At 48.9% G+C, this 24,793-nt stretch overlaps 1 protein-coding gene across 2 annotated transcripts in view; it reads right to left on the minus strand.

Annotated features, from left to right (window-relative positions):
• Nucleotides 1-24,793, minus strand: part of LUC7L3 (LUC7 like 3 pre-mRNA splicing factor) — a 144,786-nt gene that overhangs the window by 57,575 nt on the left and 62,418 nt on the right. For both annotated transcript variants that reach the window (XR_010243900.1, XM_063960913.1), the window contains exon 8: nucleotides 20,470-20,759. Coding sequence is in view for 1 of the 2 variants with exons in the window: in XM_063960913.1 (XP_063816983.1) it covers nucleotides 20,470-20,759 (290 nt within the window). In the remaining variant the exon portion in view is untranslated. The remainder of the gene's footprint in view (nucleotides 1-20,469; nucleotides 20,760-24,793) is intronic.

Raw genomic sequence — 24,793 nt, forward strand, 5'->3', positions numbered from 1 at the left:
AGCGTAGGGATAACTTCCTCCGGAATGCCCTTTTCCTTCAGGATCCGGCGTTCAACCGCCATGCCGTCAAACGCAGCCACGGTAAGTCTTGGAACAGACAGGGCCCCTGCTGCAGCAGGTCCTGTCTGAGCGGCAGAGGCCATGGGTCCTCTGAGATAATTTCTTTAAGTTCTGGGTACCAAGCTCTTCTTGGCCAATCCGGAACAATGAGTATAGTTCTTACTCCTCTCCTTCTTATTATTCTCAGTACCTTGGGTATGAGAGGCAGAGGAGGGAACACATACCAGAGCGTCCACAGCTATCGCCTGAGGGTCCCTTGACCTGGCGCAATATCTTTTTAGCTTTTTGTTGAGGCGGGACGCCATCATGTCCACCTGTGGCCTTTCCCAATGTTGTACAATCATTTGGAAGACTTCTGGATGAAGTCCCCATTCTCCCGGGTGGAGGTCGTGTCTGAGTCTGCTTCCCAGTTGTCCACTCCGGGAATGAACACTGCTGACAGTGCTAACACATGATTTTCCGCCCATCGGAGAATCCTTGTGGCTTCTGCCATCGCCATCCTGCTTCTTGTGCCGCCCTGTCGGTTTACATGAGCGACCGCCGTGATGTTGTCTGACTGGATCAGCACCGGCTGGTGTTGAAGCAGGGGTCTTGCCTGACTTAGGGCATTGTAAATGGCCCTTAGTTCCAGAATATTTATGTGTAGGGAAGTCTCCTGACTTGACCATTGTCCTTGGAAATTTCTTCCCTGTGTGACTGCCCCCCAACCTCGAAGGCTGGCATCAGTGGTCACCAGGACCCAGTCCTGTATGCCGAATCTGCGGCCCTCTAGAAGATGAGCACTTTGCAGCCACTACAGCAGCGACACCCTGGCCCTCGGAGACAGGGTTATCAGCCGATGCATCTGAAGATGCGATCCGGACCACTTGTCCAACAGATCCCACTGAAAGATCCTTGCATGGAACCTTCCGAATGGAATTGCTTCGTAAGAAGCCACCATCTTTCCCAGGACTCACGTGCAGTGGTGCACCGACACCTGTTTTGGTTTTAGGAGGTCTTTGACTAGAGATGACAACTCCTTGGCCTTCTCCTCCGGGAGAAACACTTTTCTGTTCTGTGTCGAGAACCATCCCCAGGAACAGTAGACGCGCTGTAGGAACCAGCTGCGACTTCGGAATGTTCAGGATCCAGCCGTGTTGTTGTAGCACTGCCCGAGCTAGTGCTACTCCGATCAGCAACTGTTCCCTGGACCTCGCCTTTATAAGGAGATCGTCCAAGTACGGGATAATTATAACTCCCTTTTTTCGAAGGAGTATCTTCATCTCTGCCATTACCTTGGTAAATACCCTCGGTGCAGTGGACAGACCAAACGGCAACGTCTGGAATTGGTAATGACAGCCCTGTACCACAAATCTGAGGTACTCCTGGTGAGGGGGGTAAATGGGGACATGCAGGTAAGCATCCTTGATGTCCAGTGATACCATGAAATCCCCTTCGTCCAGGCTTGCAATAACCGCCCTGAGCGATTCCATTTTGAACTTGAACCTTCGTATATAAGTGTTCAAGGATTTCAAATTTAAGATGGGTCTCACCGAACCGTCCGGTTTCGGTACCACAAACATTGTGGAATAGTAACCCAGTCCCTGTTGAAGGAGGGGTACCTTGACTATCACCTGCTGCGAATACAGCTTGTGAATTGCCTCCAGCACTGCCTCCCTGTCCGAGGGAGCCGTCGGCAAGGCAGATTTGAGGAAACGGCGAGGGGGAGACGTCTCGAATTCCAGCTTGTACCCCTGAGATACTACCTGTAGAATCCAGGGATCCACCCGTGAGCAAGCCCACTGGTCGCTGAAGTTCTTGATACGGGCCCCCACCGTACCTGGCTCCGCCTGTGGAGCCCCAGCGTCATGCGGTGGACTTAGAGGAAGCGGGGGAGGACTTTTGTTCCTGGGAACTGGCTGTATGCTGCAGCTTTTTCCCCCTACCTCTGCCTCTGGGCAGAAAGGACGCACCTTTAACCCGCTTACCTTTCTGGGGCCGAAAGGACTGTACCTGATAATACGGTGCTTTCTTTGGCTGTGAGGGAACATGGGGTAAAAAATAAGAATTTACTTACCGATAATTCTATTTCTCGGAGTCCGTAGTGGATGCTGGGGTTCCTGAAAGGACCATGGGGAATAGCGGCTCCGCAGGAGACAGGGCACAAAAAGTAAAGCTTTAGGATCAGGTAGTGTGCACTGGCTCCTCCCCCTATGACCCTCCTCCAAGCCTCAGTTAGGATACTGTGCCCGGACGAGCGTACACAATAAGGAAGGATTTTGAATCCCGGGTAAGACTCATACCAGCCACACCAATCACACTGTACAACCTGTGATCTGAACCCAGTTAACAGTATGATAACAGCGGAGCCTCTGAAAAGATGGCTCACAACAATAATAACCCGATTTTTGTAACTATGTACAAGTATTGCAGATAATCCGCACTTGGGATGGGCGCCCAGCATCCACTACAGACTCCGAGAAATAGAATTATTGGTAAGTAAATTCTTATTTTCTCTATCGTCCTAGTGGATGCTGGGGTTCCTGAAAGGACCATGGGGATAATACCAAAGCTCCCAAATGGGCGGGAGAGTGCGGATGACTCTGCAGCACCGAATGAGAGAACTCCAGGTCCTCCTTAGCCAGGGTATCAAATTTGTAGGATTTTACAAACGTGTTTGCCCCTGACTAAATAGCCGCTCGGCAAAGTTGTAAAGCCGAGACCCCTCGGGTAGCCGCCCAAGATGAGCCCACCTTCCTTGTGGAATGGGCATTTACATATTTTGACTGTGGCAGGCCTGCCACAGGATGTGCAAGCTGAATTGTATTACACATCCAACTAGCAATAGTCTGCTTAGAAGCAAGAGCACCCAGTTTGTTGGGTGCATACAGGATAACAGCAAGTCAGTTTTCCTGACTCCAGCCGTCCTGGAACATATTTTCAGGGCCCTGACAACATCTAGCAACTTGGAGTCCTCCAAGTCCCTAGTAGGTGCAAGGCACCACAATAAGCTGGTTCAGGTGAAACACTGACACCACCTTAGGGAGAGAACTGGGGACGAGTCCGCAGCTCTGCCCTGTCCAAATGGACAAACAGATATGGGCTTTTTTGAGAAAAAAACCACCAATTTGACACTCGCCTGGTCCAGGCCAGGGCCAAGAGCATGGTCACTTTTCATGTGAGATGCTTCAAATCCACAGATTTGACTGGTTTTAAACCAATGTGATTTGAGGAATCCCAGAACTACGTTGAGATCCCACAGTGCCACTGGAGGCACAAAAGGGGGTTGTATATGCAATACTCCCTTGACAAACTTCTGGACTTCAGGAACTGAAGCCAATTCTTTCTGGAAGAAAATCGACAGGGCCGAAATTTGAACCTTAATGGACCCCAATTTGAGGCCCATAGACACTCCTGTTTGCAGGAAATGCAGGAATCGACCGAGTTGAAATTTCTTCGTGGGGCCTTTCTGGCCTCGCACCACGCAACATATTTTTTTCACATGTGGTGATAATGTTGTGCGGTCACTTCCTTTCTGGCTTTGACCAGGGTAGGAATGACCTCTTCCGGAATGCCTTTTTCCCTTAGGATCCGGCGTTCCACCGCCATGCCGTCAAACGCAGCTGCGGTAAGTCTTGGAACAGACATGGTACTTGCTGAAACAAGTCCCTTCTTAGCGGCAGAGGCCATAAGTCCTCTGTGAGCATCTCTTGAAGTTCCGGGTACCAAGTCCTTCTTGGCCAATCCGGAGCCATGAGTATAGTTCTTACTCCTCTACGTCTTATAATTCTCAGTACCTTAGGTATGATAAGCAGAGGATGGAACACATACACCGACTGGTACACCCACGGTGTTACCAGAACGTCCACAGCTATTGCCTGAGGGTCTCTTAACCTGGCGCAATACCTGTCCCGTTTTTTGTTCAGACGGGACGCCATCATGTCCACCTTTGGTATTTCCCAACGGTTTACAATCATGTGGAAAACTTCCCGATGAAGTTTCCACTCTGCCGGGTGGAGGTCGTGCCTGCTGAGGAAGTCTGCTTCCCAGTTTCCATTCCCGGAATGAAACACTGCTGACAGTGCTATCACATGATTTTCCGCCCAGCGAAAAGTCCTTGCAGTTTTTGCCATTGCCCTCCTGCTTCTTGTGCCGCCCTGTCTATTTACGTGGGCGACTGCCGTGATGTTTTTCCCACTGGATCAATACCGGCTGACCTTGAAGCAGAGGTCTTGCTAAGCTTAGAGCATTATAAATTTAGCCTTAGCTCCAGTATATTTATGTGGAGAAAAAAGTCTCCAGACTTGATCACACTCCCTGGAAATTTTTTTTTTTTTTTCCATGTGTGACTGCTCCCCAGCCTCTCGGGCTGGCCTCCGTGGTCACCAGCATCCAATCCTGAATGCCGAATCTGCGGCCCTCTAGAAGATGAGCACTCTGTAACCACCACAGGAGAGACACCCTTGTCCTTGGATATAGGGTTATCCGCTGATGCATCTGAAGATGCGATCCGGACCATTTGTCCAGCAGATCCCACTGAAAAGTTCATGCGTGAAATCTGCCGAATGGAATTGCTTCGTAGGAAGTAACCATTTTTACCAGGACCCTTGTGCAATGATGCACTGATTTTAGGAGGTTCCTGACTAGCTCGGATAACTCCCTGGCTTTCTCTTCCGGGAGAAACACCTTTTTCTGGACTGTGTCCAGAATCATCCCTAAGCACAGGAGACTTGTCGTCGGGATCAGCTGCGATTTTGGAATATTTAGAATCCACCCGTGCTGTTGTAGCAGTATCCGAGATAGTGCTACTCCGACCTCCAACTGTTCCCTGGACTTTGCCCTTATCAGGAGATCGTCCAAGTAAGGGATAATTAAGACGCCTTTTCTTCGAAGAAGAATCATCATTTCGGCCATTACCTTGGTAAAGACCCGGGGTGCCGTGGACAATCCAAACGGCAGCGTCTGAAACTGATAGTGACAGTTCTGTACCACGAACCTGAGGTACCCTTAGTGAGAAGGGCAAATTTGGGACATGGAGGTAAGCATCCCTGATGTCTCGGGACACCATATAGTCCCCTTCTTCCTGGTTCGTTATCACTGCTCTGAGTGACTCCATCTTGATTTGAACCTTTGTAAGTGTTCAAATTTTTTTAGATTTAGAATAGGTCTCACCTAGCCTTCTGGCTTCAGTACCACAATATAGTGTGGAATAATACCCCTTTTCTTGTTGTAGGAGGGGTAATTTAATTATCACCTGCTGGGAATACAGCTTGTGAATTGTTTCCCATACTGCCTCCTTGTCGGAGGGAGACCTTGGTAAAGCAGACTTCAGGAGCCTGCGAAGGGGAAACGTCTCGACATTCCAATCTGTACCCCTGGGATACTACTTGTAGGATCCAGGGGTCCTGTACGGTCTCAGCGTCATGCTGAGAGCTTGTCAGAAGCGGTGGAACGCTTCTGTTCCTGGGAATGGGCTGCCTGCTGCAGTCTTCTTCCCTTTCCTCTATCCCTGGGCAGATATGACTCTTATAGGGACGAAAGGACTGAGGCTGAAAAGACGGTGTCTTTTTCTGCAGAGATGTGACTTAGGGTAAAAACGGTGGATTTTCCAGCAGTTGCCGTGGCCACCAGGTCCGATGGACCGACCCCAAATAACTCCTCTTCCTTTATACGGCAATACACCTTTGTGCCGTTTGGAATCTGCATCACCTGACCACTGTCGTGTCCATAAACATCTTCTGGCAGATATGGACATCGCACTTACTCTTGATGCCAGAGTGCAAATATCCCTCTGTGCATCTCGCATATATAGAAATGCATCCTTTAAATGCTCTATAGTCAATAAAATACTGTCCCTGTCAAGGGTATCAATATTTTTAGTCAGGGAATCCGACCAAGCCACCCCAGCTCTGCACATCCAGGCTGAGGCGATCGCTGGTCGCAGTATAACACCAGTATGTGTGTATATACTTTTTATGATATTTTCCAGCCTCCTGTCAGCTGGCTCCTTGAGGACGGCCCTATCTATAGACGGTACCGCCACTTGTTTTGATAAGCGTGTGAGCGCCTTATCCACCCTAAGGGGTGTTTCCCAACGCGCCCTAACTTCTGGCGGGAAAGGGTATACCGCCAATAATTTTCTATCGGGGGGAACCCACGCATCATCACACACTTCATTTAATTTATCTGATTCAGGAAAAACCACGGTAGTTTTTTCACATCCCACATAATACCCTCTTTTGTGGTACTTGTAGTATCAGAAATATGTAACACCTCCTTCATTGCCCTTAACGTGTGGCCCTAATAAGGAATACGTTTGTTTATTCACCGTCGACACTGGATTCAGTGTCCGTGTCTGTGTCTGTGTCGACCGACTAAAGTAAACGGGCATTTTAAAACCCCTGACGGTGTTTTTGAGACGTCTGGACCGGTACTAATTGTTTGTCGGCCGTCTCATGTCGTCAACCGACCTTGCAGCGTGTTGACATTATCACGTAATTCCCTAAATAAGCCATCCATTCCGGTGTCGACTCCCTAGAGAGTGACATCACCATTACAGGCAATTGCTCCGCCTCCTCACCAACATCGTCCTCATACATGTCGACACACACGTACCGACACACAGCACACACACAGGGAATGCTCTGATAGAGGACAGGACCCACTAGCCCTTTGGAGAGACAGAGAGAGAGTTTGCCAGCACACACCAAAAACGCTATAATTATATAGGGACAACCTTATATAAGTGTTTTCCCTTATAGCATCTTTTTTATATATTTCTAACGCCAAATTAGTGCCCCCCCCTCTCTGTTTTAACCCTGTTTCTGTAGTGCAGTGCAGGGGAGAGCCTGGGAGCCTTCCCTCCAGCCTTTCTGTGAGGGAAAATGGCGCTGTGTGCTGAGGAGATAGGCCCCGCCCCTTTTTCGGCGGCCTCGTCTCCCGCTCTTTAACGGATTCTGGCAGGGGTTAAATATCTCCATATAGCCCCCGGAGGCTATATGTGAGGTATTTTTTGCCAAAAATAGGTTTACATTTGCCTCCCAGGGCGCCCCCCTCCCAGCGCCCTGCACCCTCAGTGACTGCCGTGTGAAGTGTGCTGAGAGGAAATGGCGCACAGCTGCAGTGCTGTGCGCTACCTTAAGAAGACTGAGGAGTTTTCTGCCGCCGATTCTGGACCTTCTTCTCGTTTCAGCATCTGCAAGGGGGCCGGCGGCGAGGCTCCGGTGACCATCCAGGCTGTACCTGTGATCGTCCCTCTGGAGCTAATGTCCAGTAGCCAAAGAAGCCAATCCATCCTGCACGCAGGTGAGTTCACTTCTTCTCCCCTAAGTCCCTCGTTGCAGTGATCCTGTTGCCAGCAGGACTCACTGTAAAATAAAAAACCTAAGCTAAACTTTTCTAAGCAGCTCTTTAGGAGAGCCACCTAGATTGCACCCTTCTCGGCCGGGCACAAAAATCTAACTGAGGCTTGGAGGAGGGTCATAGGGGGAGGAGCCAGTGCACACCACCTGATCCTAAAGCTTTACTTTTTGTGCCCTGTCTCCTGCGGAGCCGCTATTCCCCATGGTCCTTTCAGGAGCCCCAGCATCCACTAGGACGATAGAGAAATGCTGATTTCCCAGCTGTAGCTGTGGAAACAAGGTCCGAGAGACCATCCCCAAACAATTCCTCACCCTTGTAAGGCAAAACTTCCATGTGCCTTTTAGAATCAGCATCACCTGTCCACTGCCGAGTCCACAATCCTCTCCTGGCAGAAATGGACATTGCGTTTATTTTAGATGCCAGCCGGCAAATATCCCTCTGTGCATCACTCATGTAATAAAACTGCGTCTTTAATATGCTCTACGGTTAGCAATATAGTGTCCCTGTCTAAGGTATCAATGTTTTCTGACAGGGAATCTGACCACGCAGCTGCAGCACTGCACATCCACGCTGAAGCAATAGCTGGTCTCAGTATAATGCCTGAGTGTGTATATACAGACTTCAGGATAGCCTCCTGCTTTCTATCTGCAGGTTCCTTTAAGGCGGCCGTGTCCGGAGACGGTAGTGCCACCTTCTTTGACAGACGTGTGAGCGCTTTATCCACCCTAGGGGATGTCTCCCAACGTGACCTGTCCTCTGGCGGGAAAGGGTACGCCATTAGTAACTTTTTAGAAATTACCAGTTTCTTATCGGGGGAAGCCCACGCTTCTTCACACACTTCATTCAATTCATCAGAAGGGGGAAAAACCACTGGTAGTTTTCTCTACCCAAACATAATACCCTTTTTTGTGGTACCTGGGGTAATATCAGAAATATGCAACACATTTTTCATTGCCGTAATCATGTAACGGGTGGCTCTATTGGAATGTACACTAGTCTCATTGTCGACACTGGAGTCAGTATCCGTGTCGACATCTGTGTCTGCCATCTAAGGTAGCGGGCGTTTTAGAGCCCCTGATGGCTTTTGAGACGTCTGGGCAGGCACGGGCTGAGAAGCCGGCTGTCCCACATCTGCTATGTCGTCAAACCTTTTATGTAAGGAGTTGACACTGTCGCGTAATTCCTTCCACATATCCATCCACTCAGGTGTCGACCCCGCAGGGGGTGACATCACATTTATCGGCACCTGCTCCGCCTCCACATAAGCCTCCTCATCAAACATGTCGACACACCCGTACCGACACACCGCACACACAGAGGGAATGCTCTGACTGAGGACAGGACCCCACAAAGTCCTTTGGGGAGACAGAGAGAGAGTATGCCAGCACACACCAGAGCGCTATATATAATGTAGGGATTCACACTATACATAGTGATTTTTCCCTTATAGCTGCTATTAATATACAGATACTGCACCTAAATTTAGTGCCCCCCCTCTCTTTTTTACCCTATGAAGTCTGAAAACTGCAGGGGAGAGCCTTGGGAGCGTCCTTCCAGCGGAGCTGTGAAAGGAAATGGCGCCAGTGTGCTGAGGGAGATAGCCCCGCCCCTTTCTCGGCAGGCTTCTCCCACTTTTTTATGGAATATATGGCAGGGGATTTTACACATATACAGTCTTAATGACTATATTATGTGTTATTTTGCCAGTAAGGTACTCTTATTGCAGCCCCAGGGCGCCCCCCCCCCCCCCCCAGCGCCCTGCACCCATCAGTGACCGGAGTGTGTGGTGTGCATGGGGAGCAATGGAGCACAGCTGCAGTGCTGTGCGCTACCTTAATGAAGACCGAAGTCTTCTGCCGCCGATTTTCAGGAACATCTTCTTGCTTCTGGCTTTGCAAGACGGACGGCGGCGCGGCTCCGGGACTGGACGACCGAGGCTGGGCCTGTGTTCGATCCCTCTGGAGCTAATGGTGTCCAGTAGCCTAAGAAGCCCAAGCTAGCTGCAAGCAGGTAGGTCCGCTTCTCTCCCCTAAGTCCCTCGTAGCAGTGAGTCTGTTGCCAGCAGATCTCACTGAAAATAAAAAACCTAAATATAACTTTCTTTTCTAAGAGCTCAGGAGAGCCCCTAGTGTGCATCCAGCTCGGCCGGGCACAAAAATCTAACTGAGGTCTGGAGGAGGGTCATAGAGGGAGGAGCCAGTGCACACCAGGTAGTCCTAAAGCTTTCTTTAGTTGTGCCCAGTCTCCTGCGGAGCCGCTATTCCCCATGGTCCTTACGGAGTTCCCAGCATCCACTAGGACGTCAGAGAAAGGTAGACAAGCCGGTACAGCCAAGGCGACGCCAGTGCGACCACTACCCTCGCCTGAGGGTTCCTGGTCCATGAGCAATACCAGGGTAGTTTCTTGTTGAGACGAGAAGCCAACATGTCTATTTGTGGGCAACCCCACTGGTCGATGATCTGTTGGAACACCAGATGGTGGAGCCCCCAACTCCCCCGGGTGGAGATCGTGACAACTCAGGAAGTCCCCCTCCCAGTTGTCCACACCCGGAATGAAGATTGCCGACATAGCTCTTGCATTTCTTTCCGCCCAGAGGAGTATCTTTGACACCTCTTGCATGCAGGCTCTGCTTTTTGTCCCTCCTTGACGTTTGATATACGCCACTGCCGTGTCGTTGTCCGACTGTACCTGGATCGCGCGATCCTTGAGCAGAGGAGCGGCCTGAAGAAGAGCATTGTAGATCATCCGAAGTTGCAGAATGTTGATCGGAAGGAGGGCATCGTGGGCTAACCACCTGCCCTGGAACTGCGCCCCTTGGGTGACAGCTCCCCATTCCCATAGACTTCCATCCGTCGCGAGGAGGGTCCAATCCTGAAACCCGAAACTCCAGCCTTCCAGGAGATTGGAGGACTGTAGCCACCATAGGAGGGAAATCCTGGCCCGAGGTGACAGCTGAATCATCCGGTGCCTCTCGAAATGCTATCTGGACCACTTGCTCAGCAGATCCAATTGAAATGTTCTGGCATGGAACCTCCCATACTGGATCGCCTCGTATGAGGCAACCATTTTCCCTAGCAATCTTATGCAAAGATCGATGGACACTCGATTAGGCCAGAGCACCATGCAGACCATCTCCTGAAGTGTTTTCGCCTTGTCCTCTGGGCCACATTATCCAGCAACATAACCAAAGGAACAGGAGCCTCTGAGTTGGCTCCAGGTGGGACTTCTGCAAGTTGAGGATCCACCCATGGTCCGACAGAAGATGGATGGTGCGATCGATATGGAGCAACAAAAGCGATCGTGACTTTATTAGAAGATCGTTTAGATAAGGGACCACATTGACCCCCTGGACCCAGAGTTGGATCATCATCTCCACCACCTTTGTGAACACCCACGGAGCTGTGGACAGGCCGAAGGGTAGTGCCTGGAATTGGACAATTGTCCAGTAGGCAAACCGCAGGTACGCCTGATGAGGCGGACAAATCGGAAAATATGGAGATAGGTGTCCTTGATATCCAAGGAGACCATAAATTCCTGTTCTTCCAGGCCAGCAATCTTTGCTTGCAGGGATTCCATCTTGAACACCTTCAAGTAAGGACTCAAGAATTTGAGATTCAAAATGGGTCTGACCGAACCGTCCGGTTTCGACACCACAAACAGGTTTGAGTAAAACCCTGTGCCGCATTGCGGTAGAGGTATTGGAACAATGACGCGGGACTGAACCAACTTTCGGACTGCCTGTTGCAACGTAAACTTGCATATCCTCCAAAGCTGGTAAGCTTGATTTGAAAAATCGTTGAGGGCGGAGTACTGTCGAACTCCAGCCAGTAGCCCCGAGAAATGAGATCTCTGACCCAGGAATCCTGGCAGGAAGTCTCCAAGGCGCGACTGAAGTGACGCAGTCGAGCTCCCACCTCGAGATCCCCTTGGGGTGGGTGGGCACAGCCATGCTGAGTGGAAGCAGTACCGGTGGACTGTTACTGAGAACTGGTGCTAGCAGGTTTTCTGGACTTGCCTCTGGTGCCTCTAGCCGCATTGGAGGCACCTCTGGCCTTAGATCAAAATCTGCGAGACCGAAAGGACTGGACAGACTGGCCGAATAGGAGCGTCTCGCAAGCGAGGCCCCAGAGGGGAGAAATGTGGATTTCCCAGCTGTAACCTTGGAAATCCAGGTATCCAATTCGACTCCAAAAAGCCATTCCCCAGAAAAGGGGAGGGATTCCACACTACGTTTGGATTCTGCGTCCACAATCCACTGACGCAACCACTAGGCCCTGCGCGCCAACACCGCCATGGCAAAAGTCCGAGCATTAATGTTCCCCATCTCCTTGAGTGAATCAGAGGACACGTGTAGTGTCCTGAATGTGCTTCAGGAGGGTTACCATAGTAACTAAGGGCATATCCCCCGAGAGGCCCCCCTGAATTTGAGTGGCCCAAGAATGAATAGCATGCGTCATCCAGCAACGACTGGTCTTTGTAATATACTGGCTGCTATGTATATAGATTTTAGGGTAGTCTATCTTCCTATCCCCAGGATCCTTCATGGTAAAGGAGCCAGGGGTGGGCAGCACCGCCTTTTTAGACAGGCGACAGACGGAGACATCCACCCGAGGGGGTTCCACCCAAAATTTTCTACCTTCAGGAGAAAATGGGAAAATGCACAAAAACTTTTTGGACACTTGAAATTTTTTGTCTGGATTTTTCCAGGCCTGTTTGAATAAATCATCTCTGTTGAATCAGGGAAAGTGACATAAGGCTTGTTTTGTACAAAGAAAAACGACTGCTGTGACGCAGTGTCTTCTAGAGGGAGCTGTAACATCCCTTATAGCCAAAATGAGGGTCTCAATACCCTTAGTAAAATCAGGATCCCCACTAATGGGATCCAGGTCATCCCCATCATCTTGTAGATCATCACCTGTATCAGATAGTAGTGCAGGTAAACCACACTTCTGTGGACCTGAATGAGAGAGGGGGAACTGTGCATTTGCCCTAGCAGCTAAGTCTGCAGCAGCTTGTTGTAGTAGCAGAGTCTTCTGCACATTAGCTGTGAGCTAGGATCACATATCTGACATCATAGTCTTAAGAGACCCTAACCAATGGGGCTCTCGACCCTCTCCCCCAGCCCCTTCACTGATTTGTGAAGAATGACTGCATTGTTCACAGGACACAGAGTCATTAGATAAGGAAGAGAATCTAGTGTGACATACACTGCACAGCTTGTGTTTACCCATATTCACAGTAAGCACAATAACAAACACAGACAGTTATAATGCAAGCATGCACTACTGTATGTGAGAGGAGACATAGAAAGAAGAGGACACCAGCACACCCTGAGCTGCACAGCCCCAGTGGGGCTGTAAGCTAACTATAATACAGTAAACACTAACAATTATTGTCCTAGATAGGATCAGGATAGTGTACACAAGCAGCTCTCACCCTTTGCTTCACCCTGTTACCCATCGTGTCTGAGGATCAGGAAGCGCTGTGTAGCAATTTGGCGAGACCTTCCGCGGACTTGTCGAATCCCTCTATGCCAGCCCAACTGCGCAGGTGATGGTCAATAACATTCCCTCTTCTCCCTTTCTCCTTGAGAGAGGGACTAGACAGGGATGCCCTCTTTCTCCCCTTTTTAACATAGCCTTGGAGCCCTTTATACGGTATATCCTCAAGTTACCCACCTTTCGGGGCATTAGAATTGGTAACAGAGAAATTAAACTTATGGCGTTCGCGGATGACATTCTTCTCTTTACCTCTAACCCGAGACAATCTGTTTCGGAGTTACAGACCGCCATCGAACGTTTCTCCTCCTTTGCTGGTTTCTCCATCAACTTTGACAAATCGGAAGCGCTAGCCATATTCCCCCAGATAGTCATGGGTTGGGACTTTCCTTTTCCGTTTCGTTGGGCCCTTACTCACGTCACATATCCGAGTTCTTCTTCCCTCTGAACCCGCTCGACTTGACTCTGACAGCGTCCATCCACCCCATTCTCACCAAAATCCAGACGGAACTGGCGTTATGGCAAACATTGCCCCTCAATTTGGTGGGGCGCTGTAACCTTGTTAAGATAGCTAGTTTCCCTAAATTGCTCTATGTGCTACAGATGGTACCCATCATACTCTCAAAGTCTGATATGTCTCTCCTCAACACCTCGATCTCTAAATTCATTTGGGCCAATAAACGACCCAGAATAAGCTTTTTTAAATTATCCCAAACGGTGCAGAATGGGGGACTAAATCTGCCGGATATAGAGCAATACAATCGAGCCTGTCTTCTTCGTTTCGCTATGGACTGGCTCGGAGGTACATCAGTCTTTACCGATTCACTGATTCATTCCCAACTCTGTGCCCCCCTATCTCTCAGCTTCATTCTACATGCAAACAAATCTGATCTGTCATCTTCTCATCTCGATAATGTACTTCTGACTTCTACTATTGCGGCGTGGAGGTTAACCCGTAAATCTCTCCATCTACAACATACTTATTCACTGTTTCTCCCCTTAGTTGGCAACTTACATTTTCAAAAGGGGCAGGCCCTCCTCCCTTTCACTGCTTGGCATGCCGCAGGTATCACATGCGTTGGTAACCTTCTCGACTCTAGAAAGAAAATGCTTACTTTTGCAGAGACACTAGCTAGATACGACGTTAGCCCTCACCATGAATTCTATTTTTTTCAGGCCTCGCACTATATACAATCAGTCCTCTCCCATCTCAGTGCATCGGACTTGGTTAATTCCCTAGACACTTCTACGCTCGGGGACTTGCTCCATTTCGACCATATATGCACGCATACGCACAGAACATATATCTACCATTGATCTGGCCCAAGTACAGAAATGGTCTTCCCAAATCCCTACCATGTCCCCGACGCCATGATGGATAACTTTACAGCTTCCCTTAAACTTATCCCGGCTAGTTTATATCAGGAAATGTCCTACAAGATTTTACATAGAGCCTATCTCTCTCCAAAGTGGTGTAATTTGATGGGTCTGTCTGACTCGGCAAAACGTATAAAATGCTCTGCACCATTGGCTGACCTTATGCATTGCTTTTGGCATTGCCCCTACATCCAAACATTCTGGGCTGAGCTACAAGTCTATGGTACTTCAGAGTAGGGCTTGCGCTTCCAATGCACTGCCTCTTGGGCTCTCTTTGGCTATGTTCTTGATCAACACGACCTCCCCTCCCAGGATGCGAAATTGGTTGGGATTCTTTCGGCGGTGGGCAGGAAAGCCATACTTCAGCAGTGGATCTCAGATCTCTGTCATCTACATATCTTCTCTTGTTCTGATGATGTCTCCGTGGATGGGTCGGCAGTACCCTGGCCTTGGTATAACAATAATTGTTATTGTTGTTATTTTTTTTTCTCTGTTGGTTTATTATTTTTGGTTTAGCGCTCCCCAACTGGGTAGACGCATTAGTATGTTATACTGTTTTTATTTTCATTTCTACATCAGATATACGATTGATGTTTTCATAGACCAGCTTTTCTCTGATGTATGTAATTCTGTCATGTATATTTTGATACTTTAAACTGGAAAAATGGAAAATGTGAGGTTTTCTGCGGGATCCCAATCACCTTATGCTTGACTGACTTATGAATCATTGTGTTTTTGTGTACAGTTGGTCTTTATCTGCTATTGTTTATTGTATTTTTTGAACCTCAATAAAATAAGATTTTACTTACCGGTAAATCTATTTCTCGTAGTCCGTAGTGGATGCTGGGGACTCCGTAAGGACCATGGGGAATAGACGGGCTCCGCAGGAGACAGGGCACTTTAAGAAAGAATTTTATATTGGTGTGCTCTGGCTCCTCCCTCTATGTCCCTCCTCCAGACCTCAGTTAGAGAAACTGTGCCCGGAAGAGCGGACAGTACAAGGAAAGGATTTTGGAATCCAGGGCAAGACTCATACCAGTCACACCAATCACACCGTATAACTTGTGATAAACTTACCCAGTTAACAGTATGAACAACAACGGAGCATCAGATCAACCCTGATGCAACCAAACATAGCCCTTATTTAAGCAATAACTATATACAAGTATTGCAGAAGAAGTCCGCACTTGGGACGGGCGCCCAGCATCCACTACGGACTACGAGAAATAGATTTACCGGTAAGTAAAATCTTATTTTCTCTAACGTCCTAGTGGATGCTGGGGACTCCGTAAGGACCATGGGGATTATACCAAAGCTCCCAAACGGGTGGGAGAGTGCGGATGACTCTGCAGCACCGAATGAGAGAACTCCAGGTCCTCCTCAGCCAGGGTATCAAATTTGTAGAACTTTGCAAAAGTGTTTGAACATGACCAAGTAGCCGCTCGGCAAAGTTGTAATGCCGAGACCCCTCGGGCAGCCGCCCAAGAAGAGCCCACCTTCCCTGTGGAGTGGGCAAGGAGTGGGCTTTTACGGATTTTGGAAGCGGCAATCCAGCCGCAGAATGAGCCTGCTGAATCGTGTTACAGATCCAGCGAGCAATAGTTTGCTTTGAAGCAGGAGCACCCAGCTTGTTGGATGCATACAGGATAAACAGCGACTCAGTTTTCCTGACTCTAGCCGCTCTGGCTACATAAACCTTCAAAGCCCTGACCACATCTAGGTACTCGGAATCCTCCAAGTCACGAGTAGCCACAGGCACCACAATAGGTTGGTTCATATGAAAGGATGACACCACTTTTGGCAGAAATTGTGGACGGGTCCGCAATTCTGCCCTGTCCATCTGGAAAACCAGATAGGGGCTTTTATGTGGCAAAGCCGCTAATTCTGACACACGCCTAGCTGAAGCCAAGGCTAATAGCATGACCACCTTCCACGTGAGAAATTTTAACTCCACGGTTTTGAGTGGCTCAAACCAGTGTGACTTCAGGAAACTCAACACCACGTTAAGATCCCAAGGTGCCACTGGAGGCACAAAAGGGGGCTGAATATGCAGCACTCCCTTTACAAATGTCTGGACTTCAGGAAGAGAAGCCAGTTCTTTTTGAAAGAAAATGGATAGAGCCGAAATCTGGACCTTAATGGAACCCAATTTCAGGCCCAAAGTCACTCCCGACTGTAGGAAGTGAAGGAAACGGCCCAGCTGGAATTCCTCGGTAGGGGCATTCCTGGCCTCACACCAAGCAACATATTTTCGCCATATACGGTGATAATGTTTAGCCGTCACGTCCTTCCTAGCCTTTATCAGCGTAGGAATTACCTCATCCGGAATGCCTTTTTCTGCTAGGATCCGGCGTTCAACCGCCATGCCGTCAAACGCAGCCGCGGTAAGTCTTGGAACAGACAGGGCCCCTGTTGCAACAAGTCCTGTCTTAGAGGCAGAGGCCATGTGTCCTCTGTGAGCATTTCTTGCAGATCCGGATACCAAGTCCTTCTTGGCCAATCCGGAACAATGAGTATTGTTCTCACTCCTCCTCTTATGATTCTCAGCACCTTTGGTATGAGAGGAAGAGGAGGAAATACATAAACTGACTGGAACACCCACGGTGTCACTAGTGCGTCTACAGCTATCGCCTGAGGGTCTCTTGACCTGGCGCAATATCTCTGTAGCTTTTTGTTGAGGCGGGATGCCATCATGTCCACCTGTGGCAGTTCCCATCGCCTTGCAATCTGCGTGAAGACTTCTTGATGAAGTCCCCACTCTCCCGGGTGGAGGTCGTGCCTGCTGAGGAAGTCTGCTTCTCAGTTGTCCACTCCCGGAATGAACACTGCTTACAGTGCTCTTACGTGATTCTCCGTCCAGCGAAGAATTCTGGTGGCTTCCGCCATCGCCACCCTGCTCCTTGTGCCGCCTTGGCGGTTTACATGAGCCACTGCGGTGATGTTGTCTGACTGAATCAGCACCGATTGGTCGCGAAGCAGGGTCTCCGCTTGACTTAGGGCGTTGTATATGGCCCTTAGTTCCAGGATATTGATGGGAAGGCAAGTCTCCTGACTTGACCACAGACCTTGGAAATTTCTTCCCTGTGTGACTGCCCCCCACCCTCGGAGGCTTGCATCCGTGGTCACCAGGACCCAGTCCTGAATGCCGAATCTGCGGCCCTCGAGAAGGTGAGCACTCTGCAGCCACCACAGGAGAGACGCCCTGGGGGATAGGGCGATCAGCCGATGCATCTGTAGATGTGATCCGGACCACTTGTCCAACAGATCCCATTAAAAGGTCCTCGCATGGAACCTGCCGAAGGGAATGGCCTCGTATGATGCCACCATCTTTCCCAGGACTCGCGTGGAGTGATGCACCGACACCTGTTTTGGTTTTAATAGGTCTCTGACCAGTGTCATGAGCTCCTGAGCCTTCTCCATCGGGAGATAGACCCTCTTCTGGTCTGTGTCCAGAATCATGCCCAGGTAGGGCAGACGAGTCGTAGGAATCAACTGCGACTTTGGAATATTTAGAATCCAGCCGTGCTGTTGTAACACTTCCCGAGAGCGTGCTACGCTGATCAGCAACTGCTCTCTGGACCTCGCCTTTATGAGGAGATCGTCCAAGTACGCGATAATTGTGACCCCTTGCTTTTCGCAGGAGCACCATCATTTCCGTCATCACCTTGGTAAATATTCTCGGTGCCGTGGAGAGACCAAACGGCAACGTCTGGAATTGGTAATGACAATCCTGTACCACAAATCTGAGGTACGCCTGATGAGGTGGATAAATGGGGACATGAAGGTATGCATCCTTTATGTCCAGAGACACCATAAAATCCCCCCCTTCCAGGCTTGCGATGACCGCTCTGAGCGATTCCATCTTGAACCTTTTCAGGTATATGTTCAGGGATTTTAAATTTAATATGGGTCTGACCGAACCGTCCGGTTTCGGTACCACAAACATGGTCGAATAATAACCCTTTCCTTGTTGAAGGAGGGGAACTTTGACCACCACCTGCTGAAGACACAATTTGTGAATTGCAGCTAACACTATTTCCCTCTCTAAGGGGGAAGCTGGCAGGGCCGATTTGAGGTATCGGTGAGGGGGCATCTCTTCGAATTTCAGCTTGTATCCCTGAGACACAATCTCTATCGCCCAGGGATCCACCTGGGAGTGAACCCACTTGTGGCTGAAATTTCGGAGACGCGCCCCCACCGGTCCAAGCTCCGCCTGTGGAGCCCCAGCGTCATGCGGTGGATTTAGAGGACGCCGGGGAGGACTTCTGTTCCTGGGAACTAGCTTCTTTCCTCTGCCCCTGCCTCTGGCAAGAAAGGACGCACCTCGGACTTTCTTGCCTTTTTGTGATCGAAAGGACTGCATTTAGTAATACGGTGCTTTCTTAGGTTGTGAGGGAACATATGGCAAAAAATTTGACTTTCCAGCAGTAGCTGTGGAGACCAGGTCCGAGAGACCTTCCCCAAACAACTCCTCACCCTTGTAAGGTAAAACCTCCATGTGCCTTTTTGAGTCGGCATCGCCTGTCCATTGCCGAGTCCACAGGACCCTTCTGGCAGAAATTAACGTTGCATTTATTCTAGAGCCCAGAAGGCTAATGTCTCTTTGAGCATCTCTCATATATAGGACAGCGTCTTTTATATGCCCCAGGGTCATTAATATAGTATCCTTGTCCAAGGTATCAAGTTCCTCAGATAAGGTATCCGTCCATGCTGCTACAGCACTACACACCCATGCCGACGCAATTGCCGGCCTTAGTAAGGTACCTGAATGTATATAAATGGAGCAGGGCTCCGGTCTGTACTCACCACAGATGTCACCTTCAGGCAGTGTTAGGGGTGTGCGGCGTGCTGTGGCAGCCAAGGAGCGGTGCCCCGCTGAACCCCCCCTCCCCCCCTCGGGGAAGCGGCACTGCACCTCTTAAGGGCGGTGACTGCCCCCCCCCCCCCCCCCCTCTAACTCCCATGGTGCAGGTATGCTGTTGCCCAGACAGCAAACTGAAAATAAAAAAGCTTAAAAGAAATTGAAGAAAAGATGTGCATCCTCTCCTGAGGGCACTTTTTTCTAAACTGCCTGTGGGAGGGGGCATAGTGGGGAGGAGCCAGCACACTAGGTTGAAGAAATTTAAAGTGCACCGGCTCCTTTGGACCCCGTCTATATCCTATCGTACTAGATTTCCCCAATATCCCTTATGGATGCTAGAGAAACCTTGATATAGATATATATTCTACGTACACACACACACACACACAGTGCGGTATTCAAATGATATATCACGACCATTCTCCTTTCTAAAGTTATCCCCGTTATCACTCATATTGCGCCCATAGTAATCAGGTCTAGCTGTGTAAAGGGTTGGGCGCCCTCGCTACCCCGGGGGTAGCGAGCTGAAATGATTATACCACACAGTCAGGAGAAACGGAATGGGTTTGGAAGGGGGTGAAAAGAACTGAATACTGCCCATAATGTTCCATTAACAAGTCAAAAACTGGTTTGTTTTGTTTGTATATTTACATTTAGTAAGGATTGATTACTCTGTGTGCAATGGCAAATTCTTCACACAACCATTTTTATTTTAGTTGTTCTCAAACTCGGTCCTCAGGACCCCACACAGTTCACATTGTACAGGTCACATAGCAGGTGCACAGGTATAGTCCTAACAGGTGGAGTTATTTCACTGTTCAAGTGATCTGCTTAATTGCTAAAATGTCCATTTCAATCACAGGCTATTGATCAGGTAGGATGAGCGTTTTCAACTCATCCTACCTGAGCCCTACATAATATAGATACATAAACACAATCTGAGGTTTTCATTTTGTGCCTCCAACATGTTTCAATATCTCTGCACAATACAATTAGCAAATGGTATGGGTCCCTTTATTTTTGCACAAATCTAAAAAGTGTGAATTGCCTATGTTTAGTTCTGACCCTGTAACTCTGAAGGCCAGTAGACATCTAATGTCAGTACATCTAGGGAGTTCTACACACCTCACCATTTAAGTAAATTTAGTTAAGTGTTAAAGGATTTTGGATACTTTCCAGCTTGCAAGGCGAGAGGTCAGAAACAGTATGATGTGCAACTACGTCTATCCACAAGATGGCAGTATAAAGCTGCATCAAGCTCATGATTAACCTGGGGTCAAGTTTTAATGTTTCACCCAACTGAAAATTCTGATAAACCTGACAGTAACACACCTGCTTCTTCTCTTGTCTCGGCTCCTTGACCTCTTATGGTCCCGTGACCGGCTGCCACGCCTGTCTGACGGTCTGGTGGAGTTTTGGCTACGTGAACGACTTCTTTTGCGCTTCTCCTTCTCTCTGTTCTTTTCTTTCTCCCGTTGCTGCTGCTCTTCCTCCTCTTTGCGTCTTTTTTTTTCCTTTTCCTCTCGCTCCTTTTCCTTCTCTTTCTCACGTTCTTTTTCCTCTTTCTCTTTCTTTAACCGATCATCACGTTCAGGCTCATCTGTTTTTTTCCTCAGTTTTTCCTGTTTACAAAAAAAATAAGAATTTACTTACCGATAATTCTATTTCTCGTAGTCCGTAGTGGATGCTGGGGACTCCGTCAGGACCATGGGGTTTAGCGGCTCCGCAGGAGACAGGGCACAATAATAAAAGCTTTAGGATCAGGTGGTGTGCACTGGCTCCTCCCCCTATGACCCTCCTCCAAGCCTCAGTTAGGATACTGTGCCCGGACGAGCGTGCATAATAAGGAAGGATATTGAATCCCGGGTAAGACTCATACCAGCCACACCAATCACACCGTACAACCTGTGATCTGAACCCAGTTAACAGTATGATAACAACGAAGGAGCCTCTGAAAAGATGGCTCACAACAAGAATAACCCGATTTTTGTAACAATAACTATGTACAAGTATTGCAGACAATCCGCACTTGGGATGGGCGCCCAGCATCCACTACGGACTACGAGAAATAGAATTATCGGTAAGTAAATTCTTATTTTCTCTAACGTCCTAAGTGGATGCTGGGGACTCCGTCAGGACCATGGGGATTATACCAAAGCTCCCAAACGGGCGGGAGAGTGCGGATGACTCTGCAGCACCGAATGAGAGAACTCCAGGTCCTCCTCAGTCAGGGTGTGCCCCTGACCAAGTAGCAGCTCGGCAAAGTTGTAAAGCCGAGACCCCTCGGGCAGCCGCCCAAGATGAGCCCACTTCCTTGTGGAATGGGCTTTTACTGATTTTGGCTGTGGCAAGCCTGCCACAGAATGTGCAAGCTGAATTGTACTACAAATCCAGCGAGCAATCGTCTGCTTAGAAGCAGGAACACCCATCTTGTTGGGTGCATACAGGCTAAACAGCGAGTCAGATTTTCTGACTCCAGTCGTCCTGGAAACATATATTTTCAGGGCCCTGACAACGTCAAGTAACTTGGAGTCCTCCAAGTCCCTAGTAGCCGCAGGTACCACAATAGGTTGGTTCATGTGAAAAACAGAAAACACCTTAAGGAGAAATTGAGGACGAGTCCTCAATTCTGCCCTGTCAGAATGAAAAATTAAGTAAGGGCTTTTATATGATAAAGCCGCCCATTCTGACACACGCCTGGCTGAAGCCAGGGTTAATAGAATCTTCACCTTCCATATGAAATATTTTAATTCCACAGTGGTGAGTGGATCAAACCAATGTGACTTTAGGAAACTCAAAACAACATTGAGATCCCAAGGTGCCACTGGGGGCACAAAAGGAGGCTGTATATGCAGTACCCCTTTTACAAACGTCTGAACTTCAGGCACTGAAGCCAGTTCTTTCTGGAAGAAATTCGACAGGGTCGAAATTTGAACCTTAATGGACCCTTATTTTAGGCCCATAGACAGTCCTGTTTTCAGGAAATGTAGGAAACGACCCAGTTGGAATTCCTCTGTAGGGACCTTCTTGGCCTCACACCACGCAACATTTTCGCCAAATGCGGTGAAAATGTTTTGCGGTTACATCCTTCCTGGCTTCGACCAGGGTAGGGATGACTTCATCTGGAATGCCCTTTCAGGATCCGGCGTTCAACTGCCATGCCGTCAAACGCAGCCGCGGTAAGTCTTGGAACAGACAAGGCCCCTGCTAGAGCAGGTCCTCTCTTAAAGGTAGAGGCCACGGTTCTTCCATGAGCATCTCTTGAAGTTCCGGGTACCAAGTCCTTCTTGACCCATCCGGAATCACGAGTATCGTTCTTACTCATCTCCTTCTTATGATTCTCAGTACTTTTGGTATGAGATGCATAGGAGGGAACACATACCCTGACTGGTACACCCACAGTGTTACCAGAGCGTCCACCGCTATTGCCTGAGGGTCCCTTGACCTGGCGCAATATCTGTCTAGTTTTTTGTTCAGGCGGGACGCCATCATGTCCACCTTTGGTTTTTCCCAACGGTTTACAATCATGTGGAAGACTTCCCGCTGAAGTCCCCACTCTCCCGGGTGGAGGTTATGCCTGCTGAGGAAGTCTGCTTCCCAGTTTTCCACTCCCTGAATTAACACTGCTGAGAGTGTTATCACATGATTTTTCGCCCAGCGAAGAATCCTTGCAGTTTCTGCCATTTCCCTCCTGCTTCATGTGCCGCCCTGTCTGTTTACGTGGGCGACTGCCGTGATGTTGTCCCACTGGATCAATACCGGCTGACCTTGAAGCAGAGGTCTTGCTAAGCTTAGAGCCTTGTAAATTGCCCTTAGCTCCAGTATATTTATGTGGAGAGAAGTCTCCAGACTTGATCACACTCCCTGGAAATTATTATTATTATTTTTTTTTCCTTGTGTGACTGCTCCCCAGCCACTCAGGCTGGCATCCGTGGTCACCAGGACCCAGTCCTGAATGTCGAATCTGCGGCCCTTTCATAGATTAGCACTCTGCAGCCACCGCAGAAGAAAACACCCTTGTCCTTGGAGACAGGGTTATCCGCTGATGCATCTGAAGATGCGATCCGGACCATTTTCCCAGCAGATTCCACTGAAAGGTTCTTGCGTGAAATCTACCGAATGGGATCGCTTTGTAAGAAACCACCATTTTTCACAGGACCCTTGTGCAATGATGCACTGATACTTTTCCTGGTTTTAGGAGGTCCCTGACTAGCTCGGATAACTCCCTGGCCTTCTTCTCCGGGAGAAAACATCCTTTTCTGGACTGTGTCCAGAATCATTCCTAGGAACATTAGACGTGTCGTCGGAAAAAGCTGCGATTTTGGAATATTTAGAATCCACTCGTGCTGTCGTAGAACTACTTGAGATAGTGCTACTCCGACCGCCAACTGTTCTCTGGACCTTGCCCTTATCAGGAAAGCGTCCATATTTCTTTTAGGAAGAATCATCATTTCGGCCATTACCATGGTAAAGACCCGGGGTGCCGTGGACAATCCAAACGGCAGCGTCTGAACTGATAGTGACAGTTCTGTACCACGAACCTGAGATACCCTTGGTGAGAAGGGCAAAATTTGGACATGTAGGTAAGCGTCCCTGATATCCAGTGACACCATATCGTCCTGGTTCGCTATCACTGCTCTGAGTGACTCCATCTTGATTTGAACCCTTGTATGTAATTGTTCAAATCTTTTAGATCTCACCGAGCCGTTTGGCTTCAGTACCACAATATAGTGTGGAATAATACCCCTTCCCTTGTTGTAGGAGGGGTACTTTGATTATCACCTGCTGGGAATACAGCCTGTGAATTTTTTCCCAATACTGCCTCCCTGTCGGAGGGAGACGTTGGTAAAGCAGACTTCAGGAACTTGTGAGGGGAAGACGTCTCGAATTTCCAATGTACACCTGGGATACTACGTGTAGGATCCAGGAGTCCACTTGCGAGTGAGCCCACTGCGTGCTGAAACTCTTGAGATGACCCCCCACCGCACCTGAGTCCGCTTGTATGGCCCCAGCGTCATGCTGCGGACTTGGCAGAAGCTGTGGAGGACTTCTGTTCCTGGGAATGGGCTGCCTGCTGCAGTCTTCTTCCCTTTCCTCTAACCCTGGGCAGATATGACTGGCCTTTTGCCCGCCTGCCTTTATGGGTACGAAAGGACTGAGACTGAAAAGACTGTCCTTTTCTGCTGAGATGTGACTTGGGGTAACAAAAGTGGATTTTCCAGCTGTTGCCATGGCCACCAGGTCCGATGGACCGCCCCTTTATACGGCAATACTTCCATGTGCCGTCTGGAATCTGCATCACCTGACCACTGTCGTGTCTATAAACATCGTCTGGCAGATATGGACATCACATCTACTCTTGATGCCAGAATGCAAATATCCCTCTGCGCATCTCGCATATATAGAAATGCATCCTTAAAATGCTCTATAGTCAATAAAATATTGTTCCTGTCAAGGGTATCAATATTTTCAGTCAGGAAATCCGACCAAGCCCCCCCAGCGCTGCACATCCAGGCTGAGGCGATTGCTGGTCGTAGTATAACACCAGTATGTGTGTATATACTTTTTAGGATATTTTTCAGCTTCCTATCAGCTGGCTCCTTGAGGGCGGCCGTATCTGGAGACGGTAACGCCACTTGTTTTTATAAGCGTGTGA

This window comes from Pseudophryne corroboree, chromosome 3 (assembly GCF_028390025.1).
Source record: "Pseudophryne corroboree isolate aPseCor3 chromosome 3, aPseCor3.hap2, whole genome shotgun sequence".
Classification (NCBI taxonomy): Eukaryota; Metazoa; Chordata; class Amphibia; order Anura; family Myobatrachidae; genus Pseudophryne; species Pseudophryne corroboree.